At 44.8% G+C, this 19,479-nt stretch overlaps 1 protein-coding gene across 2 annotated transcripts in view; it reads right to left on the minus strand.

The window, feature by feature from the left end:
* Mtmr12 (myotubularin related protein 12) overlaps nt 1-18,794 on the minus strand; it is a 74,916-nt gene extending 56,122 nt beyond the window's left edge. Inside the window, exon 1 of one of the 2 annotated variants that reach the window (XM_070040979.1) lies at nt 18,617-18,794. In XM_070040979.1, coding sequence (XP_069897080.1) covers nt 18,617-18,697 — 81 coding nt within the window. In that variant the 5' untranslated portion in view covers nt 18,698-18,794. The remainder of the gene's footprint in view (nt 1-18,616) is intronic. The other variant, XM_070040978.1, reaches the window with a different exon arrangement.
* Nucleotides 18,795-19,479: the final 685 nt, after the last annotated feature.

Below are 19,479 nucleotides of genomic sequence, written 5' to 3' on the forward strand. Positions count from 1 at the left end.
AAAACTGTTGGCACTGGAGTCACAGCATGTCCAGATATGTAAAGGTAGTTATTTATCTCAGTGGCATAAATTCAATAAGAACAGAGGCACCATATAAATGAAGGGTAGTTCTGTCATAGTGGTGGAATCAGGACTGGGTTTTTGTTGTTAATTTCTCATTTCAGTGTTTACCTCAGTGTTATGCTAATCTTTGTTTTAATTTGAAAAAGAAGATAAGGGCATGGAAAATAAGCTTTCTAGTTTCCACAAGTTTTAACTCAAAGATCAAAGAGAGCTGGCTAGCCACATCTGTTCTGACTCCCACTGTGAGTATCAACGCTCCCAGGACTTGCAGCTGCCACTACCCCTTCATCTAATAACCCCACTCAGGCTGAGCCAGAAGCACTCTCCTTCTCAAAGACAAGGTATAAATGTTGGATTGTCACCCATTCTCCACCAAGCTTACGGCCCAAAGGAGACATACCTACAGGAATCCTCATCATATATGTAACTGGCCCAGCACTGAAAGTTCTCAACCATTTCTGCAAAGAAGAGGTTCAAAATCACATGGCTCCACTGAGGCTGAGTAACCCTCAGGTGTATGCTTAGTTAGTGTTGCAAGATAATGAACCTCTAATACATACCCATTCATTTTAACAAACAGCTCCTGTATATCCTATACCAAATGAGGAGGATAAAAAAGACCTTTGCCTTCTTGAATTCAGACAAAACAAATTAGATCATTGCGTAACTGTTGCAAGAAGTCCTAGAAGTCTACAAAAGATTCTCTCTATGCACTATCTCATATAATCCTCACAACTCTGTTTACTTTTAATGTACTCCTTTTAGAGAATAAGGAACTAAGACTAAGCCAGTTTAAGTGAGGTGGGTCTCAAGTCTTGGTTTACTTGACTAGAACTATAATTCAACCTGCCTCTCCCTGCTAATCATCTCTTAGTCCTAAGCACTGAGCCTGTCCCTCCCTCAGAATTCACACACTTCCATTTATTGGACAGTGACTCTTTATAACACCTGCTTTATTCTAGGCACAGAAAACAGGGATGAACACAACACAGTCTCTACAGTTCCAGACTATGTGGAGTCCCTCAATGACAGCATTAACCAAGATATGTGCTAGGTTAAGAGAAGTACAGGGTAAAATGAGAACACAGCAAAAATACCTACCATATCCAGGAAGGTTAAAGAGGACTGTTGCCCTCAGAAAGTGTCATTTATACTGAGACTGGGCAGTGAGTAGAAGGTAGCTGCAAGCTAAATAACCAACCTCTTCCCAGCTGCTCTTGGAAGTCCTTTCCAGGAAGGATCCTCTTTGCCTCTTACAAGCTTGGGTTCCCTGGAGTAGCACTCACACTCCAAGTGTTTCAACTTTTACCTGATGATGCCCAAATGGCTCTTCACTCAAGATCTGTCATCAGAGCTTCAGATCTAGACAATTCTAATCACCTTCTGCACTGACATGCTCCTTATGTCCTTCAAAATCACCTGTCAAAGCTAGCATCACTACCTCTGCCTAGAGCCCTCAACAAGCCTGCTCCTGGATCGTAGCTAGTCTGGCTAGCTGTACCACACACCTGGGAGTCATTCTAGTAACTCCTGCCTGTCAATGCTTCAGCATCAGTCCACATCTACCCTCTCTCTTGCCACTCTTTTACTTCATCCACTACCACCTGGCATGCTCCTGTGACTGCCAGCCTCACTGCTTCTGTGTGGGGCCTACTGTACCCACTTCTCCACCCTATCTACTGTCCCTAGTTTTGTTTGTCCAACTCTTTATCCAACCCACTGTCCACACAGCACAGGTCCTTTGTGAAGCTTTCTCATCCAACTATCCTCCACCAAAACAGTAAGAAACTTCTTTTCTGGATGCCCAAATAATACCCTGTGTATGCTGTCCTTATAGCGTCTTTTATGCTTTATTAATATGATTTCTTTCTCCTTTTTTTTTTTTTTTTGGTCAGTCATGGGGCTTGAATTTTGGGCCTGGGCCTGGGCCTGTCTCTGAGCTTTTCAGTTCAAAGCAAGAGTTCCAGCACTTGAGCCACAGTCTCACTTCCGGTTTTCTGCTAGTTAATTGGAGATACAAGTCTCAAGGAGGGCTGGGAAGGTGGCTCAGTGGTAGAGTGCTTGCCTTGCATGTATGAGGCCCTGGGTTCGATATCTCAACACCACATAAGCAAAAAAGCCGAAGTGGTGCTGTGGCTCAAGTGGTAGGGCACTCACCTTGAGCTGAAGAGCTGAGGGACAGCACCCAGGCCCAGAGTTCAGACCCCATGACCAACAAAAAAAAAAGAGTCTCATGGATTTTCCTGCCCAGGCCAGCTTTGAACGCAATACTGAGACCTCAGCCTCCTGAGTAGCTAGGATTACAGGTGCCACCGGTGCCTGGCATGATTTCTTATAAAATGTTCATCAATCAATGATACAAACTACTACATTTATGGATTGTTAATTAAGAGTAGACTCCTAGCATATAACTCTGATGGATAGTAAACTGTCCATGAAAACCTACAAAGAGACATGAAACATAACAAAGAGACAATTCTTGATCCTAGCAACACTTTTCAGTGATAGTCACAGTCTTGAATGATTAAGCAGTTTGTTATGCACTGGTGGGCTCATACCTATAATCTTAGCTACTCAACAGGCTAAGAGCTAAGGACCGCAGTTTGAAGCCGGTCCTGGTAGAAAAGTCTGTGAAACTTTTTTTTTTTTTTGGTCGGTCATGGGGCTTGAACTCTGGGCCTGGGCGCTGTCCCTCAGCTCTTCAGTTCAAGGCGAGCGCTCTACCACTTGAGCTATAGCACCACTTCCGGTTTTCTGGTGGTTTATTGGAGATAGGAGTCTCATGGTCTCTCCTGCCCGGGCTGGCTTTGAACCGGGATCCTCAGATCTCAGCCTCCTGAGTAGCTAGGATTACAGGCGTGAGCCACCAGCGCCCGGCAAGTCTGTGAAACTCTTATCTCCAGTTAACCACCCAGAAAGACAGAAATGGAGCTGTGGCTCAAGTGGTAGAATGCTAGCCTTGACAAAAAGTTCAGGGACAGCTCCCCATTCTTAATAGTGGATAAGGAAGAGATCAATATCTGAAAGGGTGGGGGAAAAATATAGATGACTACCATATTTCCCCATGCAAGCCTCTAGGATACAGCTGAATCTCATTATTATTTTTTACTTTTACATTTGTATTGCACATACGGTTCTCTAAAAGGTCGATTGAACAAAATACATCTTTCAAAAACCATAAATCAGGAAATGAGAATTCAAGGTCACACAGAAAAGAAATGGTCAGACCCAAAGCCTCCTAAACCCAAGCTAAGGTTTTTTAACAAAAGCAGAAGCAAGTGGGATCCACTGATGGCAGGCTCTTAGGTGGAAAAATGACAGCAAAATCCTATACTCAGCAGGAGCTGGGCCCATGGCATGCAGAGGATCTCAGGGTAGGACAAATAGGAAGCAGTGATAAGTAGAGAGGAAAGTCAAACTCTTCTGATAAGTGGATCCAGGCAAGTGGGGGTGGCTAAGCAGGGAAGATGACAATACAAATCAAGACAGACAGCCACCAAAAACACCACAAAGAGCGCCCTGAGGAGTGTGACTTGCTTAAAATTATGGATGAATGGGGGAGAGGTGGTGCTGGCAGAAACTGGGGGTGGTAACTTCAAATTAGAGGAAGCTAAGCTGAATTAGAGGTATCAGCTCAGGACGTCACAGGATATCCTGAGGCTCTTGAGAGAAAAGATATGGCTACAGGATAGAAAGAAATTTCAGAACCTACTTACTATAAAAGAAAACTGCAGGAAGCAATGCCCTCTGGGTAGATGGGAAAGATGGCCATGGTGGGTATAGGCATACTTAGCCAAGACAAAAGGCACCCTGTCTGGTTCTGAGCTGGGTATACTGATTTATTTCTTCTCATTCTCAAGATAAGCATGTACTCTTACATGTGAGAAGTTTCAAAGCTGTGAAGTCCCATGTCTGAGGTCACCGCCAAGTGGATGAACCAGAATTGAAAACTTCCAGAAACCAAGTTCTTCCACAATATCATTGCTTCCCATTTCCAGACATCAAGTCTGGATAGCTCTGGGAATACAAGGAAGACAAGGCTGGGAGGGAATGTAGGGCAAGTCTTGCCACCATCAGGACCCACACTGGTGACCCAAAGAACAATACATGAAAATATAGATACATGCACTGCAGTCTGGGGTGGCAAGAAATAACAGCAACTACAATAAACACTCTTAGAGGCCTGACCTATATAGCTCAGTAGTAGAGCACTTGCCTAGCATGACAAGAACCTGTTTGATCTAGCACTCAAAACAGTTAAAATTTGGGGCAGGGACATACCTCAGTGGTAAAGCACTTGCTTAATTAAGTGCAATTCCCTGGGTTCCATCCCTAGTACCAAAAAGGGAAAGACAAAAAAATTGTTTAAAAAATTAACACTACATGCCAGGTACATGTTAACATGTTTCTATGACTGGCCTCATGTAAGATAAATAGTAACCTTATGAACAGAACTGGATATTATTACTATTATCCCCATTTCACTGATGAGGAAACTGAGGCTCAGAGAAGTAAATACCCAGGCCAAACTCAATTAACAAGCAGCAGAGCTCTGCCTCGTTCCAAAACCATGCTCATAAATACCACATTATACCAAAGGTGAGAACTGTATGTTGCCTTAGAACGGTGTTTATTAGTTTTCATTGCCTTACATTTAAGCTAAGGTATGTGACTAATGGCAGTTACAGATACATAAGGTATTGGCTTTTGTGCCTCCCCATCTACCACCTCCCCTAGAATGGCTCTATAAGCTCTAGCTTAGCTAAATGGGGGGGGGGGGCAGTCAAATGCCTTGGAGCAGGGCAAGAACAAGAGAAGGTACTTATAGCTTGCTAAGGGCCAATGTGGTCAAATGCTAAATATGACATGTTAGAAAGTATCCTCAGGGGCTGGGAAGGTGGCTCAGTGGTAGAGCACTTGCCTTGCATGCTCGAGGCCCTGAGTTCAATTCCTCAGCACCACATAAGAAAAAAGCCGGAAGTGGCACTGTGGCTCAAGTGGTAGAGTGCTAGCCTTGAGCTGAAGAGCTGAGGGACAGCGCCCAGGCCCAGAGTTCAGGCCCCACGACCGGACCCAAAAAAAAAAGAAAGTATCCTCAAAGAATCTTGGAAACAATCCTGTCTGTCCTAGTAGCACGCTGATCATATTCCTTACAATTTCTCTATCACTGTCATGCCAGAGTACACATACTTTATGTAAGAGATGGAGATAGACACTCCAACCTAAGAGTCCCAATGCACCTAGGAGCCTTTCAAGCTATCGCCCTTGCCTGAGAGTTGCATTAGACCTCTCCTTCCCACACACCATCCCACTTTCAATGCCGACCTTTTCAAGGCCTACACAGCCTTCACACAAGACCAGATGCCATAGTGGGCTGCCCAGTAGGTCCTCCACTGTGCTCTGGAACACTCTGGGCATGCTTCCCTCTTCCAGAGTCAGCCACCTCTGTGCATCAGAGCCATCTGGTGACCTGCTGTCTCCCCAATACAATGTGAAGCTCCTGAGTACACACTGTTCCCTGGATTTCTAATTTTAACCCAGCTAAAGTTTAGCAAATGACAGGTACACAAAAACAACGGTCAAACAAACAATCTCTCACTTCAAGTTGTTATTAGTAATTCTAGCACCTAACAGTTGTGAGTATCTGCCACAATTGGTCCTAAGTTACAGAGACATGATTTATTTATTCTTGGTCTTAAAATATGCCTGCAAGGAAGATGACTATTCCCATGTTATAAGAAAGAAGTCTCAGAGAGGTGAAGTCACATGTCTGAGGTCCACATCAAGTGGGTGGGCCAGGAAATCAAAGGCTCTCCCATAATACAATAGCACCTCCTTCCCATCCCAACCTTCTACTGTGATGATTTTCTTTCTCAGCTGCCACTCTGTTTCAGCACAGCCACGCTGACAGCCTTGCCCATTCTGAGCCTTGGTGTACCCCATCCTTTCTGTCTGCTACCAGATCATATCTGGCATACTCACTGAAATCTCAGGCAGATACACTGGGGTTCCGGTTCCTGTCACCCTTTTAACAGGACTATGTTTCTTACTCAGCAGGTAGCAGACAGTGGTCATTAAAACAAAATGGGGAAAGAAGCATAAGAGATTAGTCAAGCCAAGTAAAGCCAAGCAAAGCAAGCTGGGGTGGAGGAAGATACAGATGATGATGAGTAGGCAGGTAGATACGCATGGGACAGGAGGGATAGACAGTATTTAGAATCAAAGAAGGGGGGTACTGAGGTGTATCTGCAGCCATGCCCAGGAGGCTCTGGAGATAAACAGAGCTTTCTGCTAATGCCAAGCAACTCAGTCTCAGGCTCTCTCTTTTAACAGTGCTCACCACCAAAACCTAGCCCACTGGGCAAAGTGCTGTTCCTGGCAGTTTGTTTAGGTCACATGTCTACTGAGAGACCAAGGATGAAAGAGAATTATGGGGACTGGGAATGTGGCTTAGTGGTAGAGGCTTGCCTTGCATGCATGAAGCCCTGGGTTCAACTCCTCAGTACCACATAAACAGAAAAAGCCAGAAGTGGTGCTATGGCTCAAGTGGTAGAGTGCTAGCCTTTAGCAAAAGAAGCTAAGGATAGTACCAAGGCCCTAAGTTCAAGCCCAGGACTGGCAAAAATAAATAAATAAATAAAAGGGAGAGAAAGAAAACTATACTATCTCTAAACATGTAATGTAAGGGATTCGATTTTACATATAGAGAAAAGGCAGAAATTTTGTTTGAAAAACTAGGTTCATTCTCTTCAAGGCAGTTTGTTTTTTAAGATAAGGTATCTCAGGCTAGCAAAAACCTGCTCTCATGTTTTAACTGGTTTAGTTTTGTGCTAATCTCACTCAACTTTTTCACTCATAGCTATCATTCTACCACTTGAGCCATACCTCCACCCCAGCTTTTTCCTGGTTAATCAGATATAAGAGTATCAAAGATTTGTCTGTCCAGGCTAGTTTGCAACTGGGATTCTCAGATCTCAGCTTCCTGACTAGCTAAGATTATAGGTGTAAGCTATTGGTGCCAGCCTCAGGTATTTTTAAATTATTGAGAATAAACACCCAGCAGCCCAGGACCATTGTATGACATGGGCTGGTAAGACCCAAGATAAAGGTAGACTTAACAGTTTTCAAAACATTTTGCCACTGTGGCCTGGACTTCCTTGACCCTGAACCATACGTAAGCCCTGCTGTCATATGGCTCTCTTCCCCCAAATCCAACAAAGGTAGCATACTACTTCTATCAGATTGCTCATCATCCAGGTCTGCAAGAAATGATGAAGGATAGGCTACAGAGAGAAAAATCAATAATCTTGTTTGAAGAAACGCAAATAAAAATGGCACAGCCTTGTAAATAAATACCTTTGAAACAAAGTTATATTAATCCCAGAGACAATTTTATTTTACTTTCACTAATTATGATTTTATTATGAGTCACTCAAATCTTTAAGATTTTTATTAGCATACATTAGTTCTACAAAGGAGATTTCATTACAATATTTTCATAGGTACATACAACATATCCCATTCACTTTACCCTGTTTCTTTTATCCCACCTCCCTTCTTCTTAAAACAATTTCCACTGATTTCATTGTTCTATTTAGTGTGTGAGCACGCGCACATACACACTGTGTGTGTGTATTTGTGTATGTGCGTATATGCTGCTACAAAGGCTTGATCTCTGGGCTTGGGCACTATTCCCAAACTTTTTCATTCAAGACTAGTGCTCTACCACTTAAGCCACAGCTCCACTTCTGGCTTTTTGGTGGTTAATGGAAGAAAAGAGTCTCAAGGACTTTTTGTATAGGGTGACATAGCCTCCTCACTAGCTAGGATTACAAGTGTGAGCTGCCAGTACTGGTCCATTGTCCTATGCCCATTGCATAGATAGTACTTTGTCCTCTTTCCTCTCCATTTGTCCTGCTACACTGCCTGCTGAACAGACTTTTTTTTGGTTTTGGTTTTGTTTTTTTGTTTTTGTCAGGCTTGCACTCTGGGCCTGAACGTAGTCCCTCAGATCTTCAGCTCAAGGCTAGCACTCTACCATTTGAGCCACTTCACCACTTCCGGTTTTCTGAGAGGTTTATTGAAGATATGAGTCTCATGGACTTTCCTGCCCAGGCTGGCTTTGAACTGTGATCCTCAGATCTCAGCCTCCTGAGTAGCTAGGATTACAGGCATGAGCTACTGGTGCCCAGCTTAGCAGACTTACTTTCTGTCATTCATTTCTTTTTTAGTATACATTAATAAAAAGGTTTCAGTTTCACACAGATTCACTCACTTCCTAAATGCATGACTGAATAAACACAATAAACGGACAAAATTTAGACTTTGGCAGAGAGGCCCAATAGACCTCAGATATGTTCTTCACCAAATGTCTACACAATTGAAAGTAGCAAAATGTCAAAAGCAAATGTTATCGGTGAAATGTCAATGGTTATGTGCTCTCTTTAGGTTGGAATTTCATATATAATCAAATCATTTTCAAATATATAAAACAAAAAAAAAAGAGGAAAGGAAACTTCAGGAGATAGTGAAAATTATTCTAAGAGTTACCACACAGTGTTCTTTCCTGGCATGATACCGTGGCAACACCACCCCAACAAACTACTTCACTTTTATTAATACCATAGCTACGAAAGATCTCTGCACTCTAAGATTAATGATTAAGCATTTTATGAAATATCATAGTGTCTCTAACCACCTTCTGAATAATAGTAATAGTCCATATCTTCTGAAGACTAATCCCACCAAGGGCTTTATATGTAAATCATAGTTAATATTCATAAATATTCACACATACTTATCATGTAAGATGAGTATTATCATTCCAATTATTCAGGTAGACAACCAAAGCTTGAATGTGATAATATCTTCAGCTAATACAAGCAGTTATTAACAAGCTTTGTTTTTCTTAGACTTATGACATGATATGCAGAGAGAAATAAAGGAAGTAAGGCCATAGATCTTCCCACCTGATAGATTTACTCCCTCCTAGAATCTATCTGTATTTGTACTTTCCTCCTTCTTCCTCTCAGAAGATTAGAGGCTAGAATAATTATTCTTGTTCAATACTAGTCCCCCGATTTATCTCAAAAGGTTCATTTTAAATTGTTCCTTTTGCCAGGCCCGGTGGCTCATGACTGTAATCCTAGCTACTTAGGAGGCTGAGATCTAAGGATCCCGGCTCAAAGCCAGCCTGAACAATAAAGTCCTTAAGACTTTTATCTCCAATTAACTACCAGAAAACTGTAAGTGGCACTGTGGTTCAAGTGGTAGAGCACTAGCCTTGAGCTGACGAGCACAGGGACAGTGCCCAAGCCCTAGGACCCACCAAAAAAAAAAAAAAATGTTCCTTTTGAAGATTCATAAAACATACTTCAATGAAAGTGAAGTTGGGATGCTTAACTGAGACAATTTTGGTTGAACTGAGACAATTTTGGCTTATCAATGTGATTGAAAGTGTATTTGATCAAAATGCCATCTATGCCAGGTGGCCCATACATGTAATCCTAGCTTCTCAGGAGGCTGAGATCCGAGGATTGTGGTTCAAAGCCAGCCCACGCAGGAAAGTCAGTGGGACTCTCATCTCCAATTAATCACAGAAAAAGCCAAAAGTGGAGTTGTGGCTCAAGTGGTAAAGTGCTAACCTTGAGCAAAAGGAGCCCCAGGAAAGCACCCAGGCCCAAAGTTCAAGTTCCAGCAATGGCAAAAAAAAAAGGCCACATACCCAGAAACATCTGCCTTTCTACTTTAACTTCATATTAGGCCCACAGGTGGCTGCTACCAGGAACATAACCCAAATAAGGCCAAGGACTTGCCTCAGCCTTTTTCTAAACTCATAGGTTTCTTATCAAAAGGTGAAAACCTATAGATGAACAACATGAGGATGGTTTCCTTCTGTTAAAACAACTCAAAGTACTGCCAAGCATAGCTGCCTCCACCTGAAATCCTAGCTACTCAGGAAGCTGAGATGAAAGGATCATGGTTCAAACCCAACCCAGGCAAGAAAATTCATGGGACTCTTATCTTCAATTAAAAACTATCCCCAAATGGGTCAACAATACTTCAGACATAGAAACCACACAATAAGCTCCACACACATATTTTTCTGGGAACAGAAAAATAGGAGCCCTGCTTTGGTTAGGGCACCATTATGACTTCATAGAATTTCATTTTTCTAACTTCCAAACTGCAATTTGAGTTTAACATAACACTTTTTTTTAACAGGATAAAAAACGGCTTTTGAACCAGATATAATGATACATGCCTGCCTATAATCCTAGCTAATCAAAAGGTAGAAGCAGGTACTGCTAGTTCAAGGAAAGCTCAGACAGTTATCAAAACTATATCTCAAGCACAAAATAACAACAAGAGTTGGGAGCAAACCTAAAGTGGCTAGCAAGTACAAGACCTTCAGTTCAATCCCCAGAATCAGACACAAAACCTCACTTTCGACTACAAAAGATTATTTCTAATATACACTGTCATATAGTATGGTTTTGTGCCAAGTATTCCTTGAATATCTAATATCCTGTTGAGGACATTCAGAGAAAAGATATAGAACTTTAAAGTATAGGTTCCCACAACCTGAAATTCTAATATTAGCCTTTTTAGAAGTCAGGTTTTGTTGTTTTGGTTTTAGTTCTGGAGCTCTATCCCTTGCACATGCTAACCACACACTCTACCACTGAGCTACCTTCTAAACCCCCAAGTCCTGGTTATTCCACTTAAGAAATAGTAGTAGCTCAGAGTAGTATCTGATTCTAAGAGGATGACTATAAGAGTGGCAGCTGTCGCCAGACGCTGGTGGCTCACGCCTGTAATCCTAGCTACTCAGGAGGCTGAGATCTGAGGATCGCGGTTCAAAGCCAGCCTGGGCAGGAGAGACCGTGAGACTCCTATCTCCAATAAACCACCAGAAAACCGGAAGTGGCGCGGTAGCTCAAGTGGTAGAGCGCTCGCCTTGAGCTGAAGAGCAGAGGAACAGCGCCCAAGCCCAGAGTTCAAGCCCCACGACCAACAAAAAAAAAAAAAAAAAAAAAAAGAGTGGCAGTTGTTTCATCAGGCTGCAGGAAGAGCCTTACAATGCTTTCTGATGCTACATCTGCAGAACTTGGATCTGACACAGGGAGATGCCACAGGAAGCACATGCAAGAGAGAAAAAGCGGAAGTTTTGGACAGATCATCAGGCTAAAGCCACAGCTAAGAAAGTGATTATTTTAGGAAGAACTTTTTATGTCCTTGAAAGGCCTATTGAATCACTGTCAATGGCTGGCCTATACCTGTAATCATAGCTACTCAAGAAGCTGAGATCTGAGGATTGTAGTCATTTGGACAGGACTCTTCAATTAACTATCCTCCCACCCCCACCTCCCCCAAAAAAGCTGGAAGTAGAGCTGTGGCTCAACTGACAGAGCACTAGCCTTGAGCAAAAAAGCTCAAGAGACAGTACGCAGGCCCTGAATTCAAGCCCCAGTATCTGCGTATTCACATGTGCATATGCGCGCGCATGCATGAGCACGTACGTGCACATACATACACACACATAAAATCTCTATTAATAACCTCTAATTTCAAAGAGAAAAATTCTCCTATCAGAAAATTAGTTGGAGGGTGGTGGGACTGAAGATGTAGGTCAGTGATAGAGCACTTATCATGCACAATGACCTGGATTTGATCCCCAGCATTATAAATAAATAAGTAGGTAAGTAGATTGGTAGAGCTTTCTGAGGAGAGAAACCGAGCTATATATTTTAGTATCTTCATAAGAAAAAAACACACAATAGATAACAAATAAGTACTGAATGCATTCAAAATGTATTAGTAAGCTACAAAAGGTTATGGAGTTATGGCTTATTAAAAATAAAAAAAAAAGGCTGGGAAGTTGGCTCAGTGGTAGAGCGCTCACCTTGCATGCATGAGGCCCTGGGTTCGATTTCTCAGCACCACATAAGCAAAAAGAAAAAACCCGGAAGTAGCACTGTGACTCAAGTGGTAGAGTGCTAGCCTTGAGCTGAAGAGCTGAGGGACAGTACCCAGGCCCAGAGTTCAGGCCCCACGACCAGACCCAAAAAAAAAAAAAAAAAGGTCATGCCTGTAATCCTAGCTACTCAGGAAGCTAAGATCTGAGGATCACAGTTTGAAGCCAACCAAGGCAGAAAAGTCCCCCTGAGACTCTTATCTCCAATTACCACTCAAAATCTGGAAGTGGTACTGTGGTAGAGTGCTAACCTTGAACACAAACAGGCTCTGAGTTCAAGCCTCACACAGACAAAAAAAAAAGTAGCTGGGCACCAGGGATAATGGAGGTGGAAATCAGTAGTATAATTGTTTGATGCCAGCCTGATCAAAAAGTTCACAAGAGCCAGATGCTGGTGGCTTACATCTATGACTTTAGCAAAACAGGAGGCTAAGATCTCAGGAAGAGGTTTCAAAACTAGCATGGGACAGCTTACACAAAACAAAAGGAAAGAAATGTAAATATCACCTGATGTGGAAGAAATAGTTGTATCGTCAAAGCTCATAGAATTCACAAACTTTATAGACCATGATAATGACAATTTGCCTTGTGAAGATTAAAATTTGTGACTTTAAGTATCACTGTTCCACAATACTGTGAAATATATGTAATCACCTAATCTCAATTAAAAAAAATTTTTTTAAAAACTAGCATGGGAGATTCTCTTCAGTTAACCAGCAAAAAGCCAGAGGTAGGGGTATGACTCAAGTGGTATGGCTCACGTGGTAGAGCATCTGTTTTGCACAAAGAAGAAAAGCAATAGCTCAAGGCCCTGAGTTCAAGTTTCTGCAATGGAAAAAAAAAGTTCACAAACAACCATCATAGCAGAAAAAGGCCAAAACATGCTTGTCTTCTTAGTTACAACAAAAAGCATAAATAGGAGGATCACATCATGGTCCAGTCCAGGCTGGAAAAAAACAACATCCCCTCTCAAAATAACCAAAATAAAAAGGACTGAAAGCAGGGAGGCATGTCTCAAGAGTGCCTACCTAGCAAGCAGAAAGCCAGAGTTCAAACCCCAGTATCACAAAGAAAGAAAGACGTAGGGAACTGGGAGCCAGTGACTCGTGCCTGTAATCCCAGCTACTCAGAAGGCTGAGATCTGAGGATTGCTGTTCAAAGCCAGTCATGGCAGGAAAGTCTGTGAGACTCTTATCTCCAATTAACCACCAAAAAACTAGGAGTGGTGCTGGACTCAAGTGGTAGAGCACTTGCCTTGAGCTGAAGGGCTAAGGGACAGCACCCAGGCCCAGAGTTCAAGCCCCATGACCAACAACAACAACAACAAAAAAAACCAGGGAAGGGTACAGAGAGAGAGAGACTTCAAGAACAGACTAGAGAGCCACTTCAAGAACAGACTAGAGAGCCGGGCGCTGGTGGCTCACGCCTGTAATCCTAGCTACTCAGGAGGCTGAGATCTGAGGATTGCCGTTCAAAGCCAGGCCAGGCAGGAAAGACCGTGAGACTCCTATCTCCAATAAACCACCAGAAAACCGGAAGTGGCGCTGTAGCTCAAGTGGTAGAGCGCTCGCCTTGAGCTGAAGAGCTGAGGGACAGCACCCAGGCCCAGAGTTCAAGTCCCACAGCCGACCAAAAAAAAAAAAAATTTCCAGGTCATTTTCACAGAACACTAAAGCACCCTGAAGCTTTGATAGCTCCTTACCACAATGAATTGTTTCTTGTTAAAAAGGAACTTTTTCTTACATACATCTTATTGTCATTTATTTACACGCTTCAGGGCACAGTCACTAAGCACTTCTAATTAATATAAATTACCAAACCAGGTAATTGATAGTCTTGAAGAATCAGAATTGTCATTCAGCAGAAGAAAAAGTTTCTAAGTAGAAAATCATCAGAAAATCATCTGCTTAGGCTGTTTTGTGTTATTTAATATATCCACAACCCTCTGTTGACCAAAAAGAGTTTAAAATGATGTGCAAAGAGTTAATGGCTCATCCCTAGAATCTTAAGGACTCAGGAGGATAACTGTTTGAAGCCAGCCCAGGCAGAAAAGTCCAAGAGATTCCCTCTTCAATTATCTAGCAAAAAAGCTAGATTGGAGGTATGATTCAAGTGGTAAAGCACATGTTGTTGTGAGCAACAAAACTGAGGAGATAGTATGCACACAAAAAATAAAGCAAGGGGGGCTGGGAAGGTGGCTCAATGGTAGAGAGCTTGCCTTGCATGCCTGAGGCCGGAAGTGGCACTATGGCTCAAGTGGTAGAGCGCTAGCCTTGAGCTGAAGAGCTGAGGGACAGCGCCCAGGCCCAGAGTTCAGGCTCCACAACCGGACCCAAAAAATAAATAAATAAATAATAAAGTAAGGGCTGGGAAGGTGGTTCAGTGGTGGAGTGTTTGCCTTGCATGCATGAGGCCCTGGGTTCAATTCCTCAGCACCACATAAGCAAAAAGAAAAAAGCTGGAAGTGGTGCTGTGGCTCAAGTGGTAGAGCGCTAGCCTTGAGCTGAAGAGCTGAGGGACAGTGCCCAGGCCCAGAGTTCAGGCCCCACGACCGGACCCAATAAATAAATAAATAAATAAATAAATAAAGTAAAATGAAGCAATGTATCTTAGCATCGATATGGAAAGAAATTTATAATGTATTTTCAGTGAAAAAAGTAGATTGTAAGTGGCAATATTAATCTAATTTTGGTGAAACACACAAATACACACACATATCTGAAAGGAATACATGAAGAGTTGTTAAGAAGTTCATAATTCTTAATTTTTTTTGCCAGTCCTGGTGCTTGAATTCAGGTCCTGGGCACTGTCCCTGAGCTTCTTTTGCTCAAGGCTAGCACTCTACCACTTAAGCCACAGCACCACTTCCAGATTTATCTGTTTATGTGGTACTGAGGAATTGAACCCAGGGCTTCATGCATGCTAGGCAAGCACTCTACCACTGAGCCACACTCCCAGCCCATCTTAATTTTTTAATATCTTTATCCTTCTATTTTTCTACAATGAACACTTATGGCTCTGACATCATAATAAGTCACACAGACATTGAAAAATGGATCTGGAACCTAAACTACAACCAACTTAGCACCCAAACTTCCTCTGCAGCCACCAATATCCTTTTCACCCTGTGCCTGAGGCTAGGCAAAGATGGGATACTGAGATGTTTTTAGGTACCATTCATCAAATATCAAGATGTACCCAAATTCCTCCTCTCTGCTCACCTCAACTTTCAGAAGCATCAGCTTCCTACTTACCAGTAACTCTCTGAGCTGTTAAGACCAGAAGTCCTAAGCTATGGTTTAAGATTTTACCTATCACACTCACTGATTTAGGAAGATCAATGACAAAACCACTGAAGTTACTCTGGCAGAGATCCAATTCTAAAAGATGGAGTGAATTATTTTCCTTCATTTTAGGCTAGCAAATGCTAGTCCATTCTGATCCCAAGGAAAAAATAGGCCCACCAACTTCTAACACTTTAAATGTAGCATCCAGAGAGGAGCCCAGTGCTGCTTCTTCATAAGTTTCTTTGGCAACATAATGGCTGCAGAAACTGGAACCTTCCAAGATCTGATCAGCCTAGAGCAAGCTTATCACAGGAACAGGTATCATTACATCATAAAGTGTAAAGATTGTTCTGGCAGCTCAATAAGAGCATCCCAGGGGAAAAAAAGCATCTGACGCACTGCAATTTCCCAGCTAGTATCCCTATTAGAAAGAACTGATAAAGCCGGGCGCCAGTGGCTCATGCCTGTAATCCTAGCTACTCAGGAGGCTGAGATCTGAGGATCACAGTTCAAAGCCAGCACGGGCAGGAAAGTCTGTGAGACTCTTATCTCCAATAAACTACTAGAAAACCGGAAGTGGCATTGTAGCTCAAGCGGTAGAGCGCTTGCCTTGAGCTGAAGAGCTGAGGGACAATGCCCAGGCCCAGAGTTCAAGCCCGTGACCGACAAAAAAAAAAAAAAAGAACTGATAGGGCTGCGGATGTGGCTAAATGGTAATGTATATGCTGATCATGAGTGAAACCATGGGTTCAATCTTCAGCATTGTGGGAGGAAAAAAGGAAGAAAAAGAAGAAATCAGTAGGAAAGAAGTGATAGCACAACAAACATTAGAGATAAATGCAACAGGTAGGAAAGGTGAATAGAGACAGTGGACTCTGTCTTAAGAAGTATTCTGAGGGACTCATCTCATAGAGTAAGCCAAGAAGTTACCAGATTCAGGGCTCTAAGGCACACAACAATTCCTTAGTGCTCCTTACATGCAATTCCCATAAGTGAGGCCTAGCAAGGCTAAGCACTTAAAAATAAATTGTCTTCTCACTTCCTCCTAGCCTAATCTTTAAGGAACCTCCCACAATTCAGGTAAGAGCTTTATCCTGTTACAAAGTATTTTTAGAATCAGACTACAACAAAGTAGTACAGAATATGCACAGCATTATTTTAATAAAAAATATCTTTAAGGATCTTAAAAATGTGACCACTGCAGGCATATTCCAGGACTGAACCACTCCTCTTCCCTAATTATCCCTCAAAGGAAATAGATCAGGTCCTGTGGGCAAAGAGCGCAAACATGTCTAATTACAACATGAGCACTTGGTCGGTGAAGAATTTGAACATTCTTGAACTCTAGCCACATTTCAGAAGACTTTCCCACTCATGAGTTTAATCTTGCTAAGAAAGGTTACAGATCAGGCTGGGAAGGTGGCTCAGTGGTAGAGCGCTTGCCTTGCATGCCTGAGGCCCTGGGTTCGATTCCTCAGCACCACATAAGCAAAAAGAAAAAAACCGGAAATGGTGCTGTGGCTCAAGTGGTAGAGCACTAGCCTTGAGCTGAAGAGCTGAGGGACAGTGCCCAGGCCCAGAGTTCAGGCCCCACGACCGGACCCCCTCCCCCAAAAAAAGGTTATAGATCAACTGCCCTTCAACCAAGGTTCTATCAAAAAAAAACAAAAACTGAACAAAAAAAAAGGAGAAACCAACTGCATTATTTACATGTGACACTACAGTGTGCTGCAAATTTAAGATGACTCTGACTCCATATCAAGCACTAACAGAGGAAGTAGTTTTTAATATGAAAATTAAAACTAAATAAACGACCCATTTCAAAAATACTCTCTACTGGGGAAAAACACTCATCTTGAACTTGAAGATACATAAGCAATGGCTTCAGGCCCAAATCCCAGATCGCCCGTAGTCCCACTAGTCCACCTTACTCAAGTAAAAAGTGGGAAGACAATGAATTTGGCCTGAATTTGGCTGTTTCTGTACGTTACTGATTAAAGAGCTGGGGCCGGAGGGGTGGGGGCGGGGGAACCTTTCACAAGCCCAAGTCCAAAATCAGAAAGCATTCATAGGTAATGATTAAGAGCTAAGGCTCAAAAAGCCTTGAAATCTGCCAAGTACAGGTGGCTCACAACTGTAAACCCAGCCACTCAGGAGGCTGAGATTTGAAGACTAAGGTTCCAAGCCAGCTCACACGGATGGAGACGCTCATAAATGAATAAGCCAGAGGTTCTGCTGTGGTTCACATAGCAGAGGTATGGGACAGAGCGCCTGGCCCTCGCTGAAGGCCCAGCACCGGCATACAGGCATGCATACATACACATACGCATAGACACACACCCTTCAAAATTGTCCAGGAGTTCTCATGGCCCCACCTTCCTCCCCCACGCCTCTCCCCGGGCTTCCTAACGCTGGCTTCTGTAATATTCCTCCAAGCCGCCAGACCCTCACTGGGCGGCCCAGCTGGGGCTGCCTCCCCAGACCCCCCTCCGCAGTTCCTCGCATCCTCCTCGTCTTGGCTCAGAGCACCATTACAAGGACGAAAAAGGATGTCCTTCCTCTCTGTATTTAGCTTCGGATCTACCGGATCCGTGCTGCATTTTATGTTCGGTTAGCCCAGTGTCTCCTCTCACTCCTCCTATGCGCCCCGGGAAAGCAGAGGGCTCTACGTTCGGCTCACAAATGCCCAGCACACAGTAGGAGCTCAGAAAGTGTCTTTTCCCAATGGATGGACTTGTAGGTAGGAACGCTGCAGGGAGGCTGCACTGGAGGTGGAGGGAGAACGAAGCGACAGCGGAGGTTCACGGGGGGACGGGGTCGGGGGTGCGGGAGGACAGCGAGGCCAGGGCCGACCCACACCCCGGGCGCGCTGGCCCGCGGCCGCGTCCGAGGGCGGCTGCGGCTGGCCAGCCCGGAAAACTCCCCGACCGGGTCCGGCCTCACCTGGCCGCGGGATGCGCGCGGGGCCCCGCGGGGTTCCGACCGTGCAGCGGCGCCCGACAGCCCCCCGTTCCCCTCCGGGGTCCCCCGGGGCGTCCCGGGCCACGGGGCCATCCCACGACGTCAGGGTGCGGGGCCCGGCCCGCGGCACCTGCCCGTCGGCACCCCCCCCCCGGGGCCCGGGCCCGGCCGCGGGAGGCCCCCGAGCGCCCGGAGGCCTCGCCCCGCCCCGCACACCGGCAGGAAGCGCCTTCCCGCCCGGCCCGCGGCAGCGGCGGCGGCGGCGGGGCCCCGGAGCCCCTGCCCCGGCCGCTCCAGCCCGACGTGGAACCCGGCGGCGCCCGCTCACCTCAGGGCGCACGTACGACACGAAGGACGGCTTGGGCGCCTTGGTGCCGCCGCCACCGCCGACAACGCCTTTCCCCAGCATTCCGCCGCCTGGGAAGCCACGACGCGCGGGAGCAGAGGCGGCGGCTCGGTCCCCAGCTTGGGCAGCGGCGGCGGCCACCAGCACTAGCAGCCGGGGCTCCGCCCATCCCTAGGGCCTCGGCGGCCGCGGCGCCGCCCGCATCCGGCTCCGCCGCAGACACCGCTCGCCCCGCCCAGGCCCGCACGCCCCGCCCACCAGCCGAAAAGCTCCTGGGCGGAGGCCACGCCCCTCTCCCTTCACTTGGGAGATCCGCCTCCTGCCGCAGGCTCTGCTCCACCCGCGGGCGGTAAGCTCGGGCTGCCTGTGATTGGCCAGCAAACACCCTATTTGAATGAGCCTGGAGTGATGTTTCTTCTAGCCAATCCAGAGAGCTCTTTCTCAGTACTTCCCCGCGATTGGAGAAGGAGGATGTCCTGGTTGCCCAATGATTCTGCGGCGACTTAAATTGTTAGCAGTTGTTCACCGCGGTTGATCTTTGTTGCTTTGGAATCAAACCTCTAAAGGTGTGAAGAGTCGCTCCAACGACGTTCAAGCTCTATAGTTTTAAGTGTGATAGCAGAGAGACAATAGTACTTCTTTTATCGACTCTCCCTAGTTGGCGACAAAACCCTATTTTTTTATTTTGCCGGTCCTGGGCCTTGAACTCTGGGCCTAGGCGCTGTTCCTGAGCTCCTTTTTGCTCAAGGCAAAACACTTAAGCCCTAGGTATACTTTTTCTGTGATTAATTGGAGATTAGTGTCTTGCCCGGGCTGGCTTTGAACCGTGATCCTCAGATCTCAGT

This window comes from Dipodomys merriami, unplaced genomic scaffold (genome assembly GCF_024711535.1).
Source record: "Dipodomys merriami isolate MVZ:Mamm:240054 unplaced genomic scaffold, mDipMer1.0.p SCAF_30, whole genome shotgun sequence".
NCBI lineage: Eukaryota > Metazoa > Chordata > Mammalia > Rodentia > Heteromyidae > Dipodomys > Dipodomys merriami.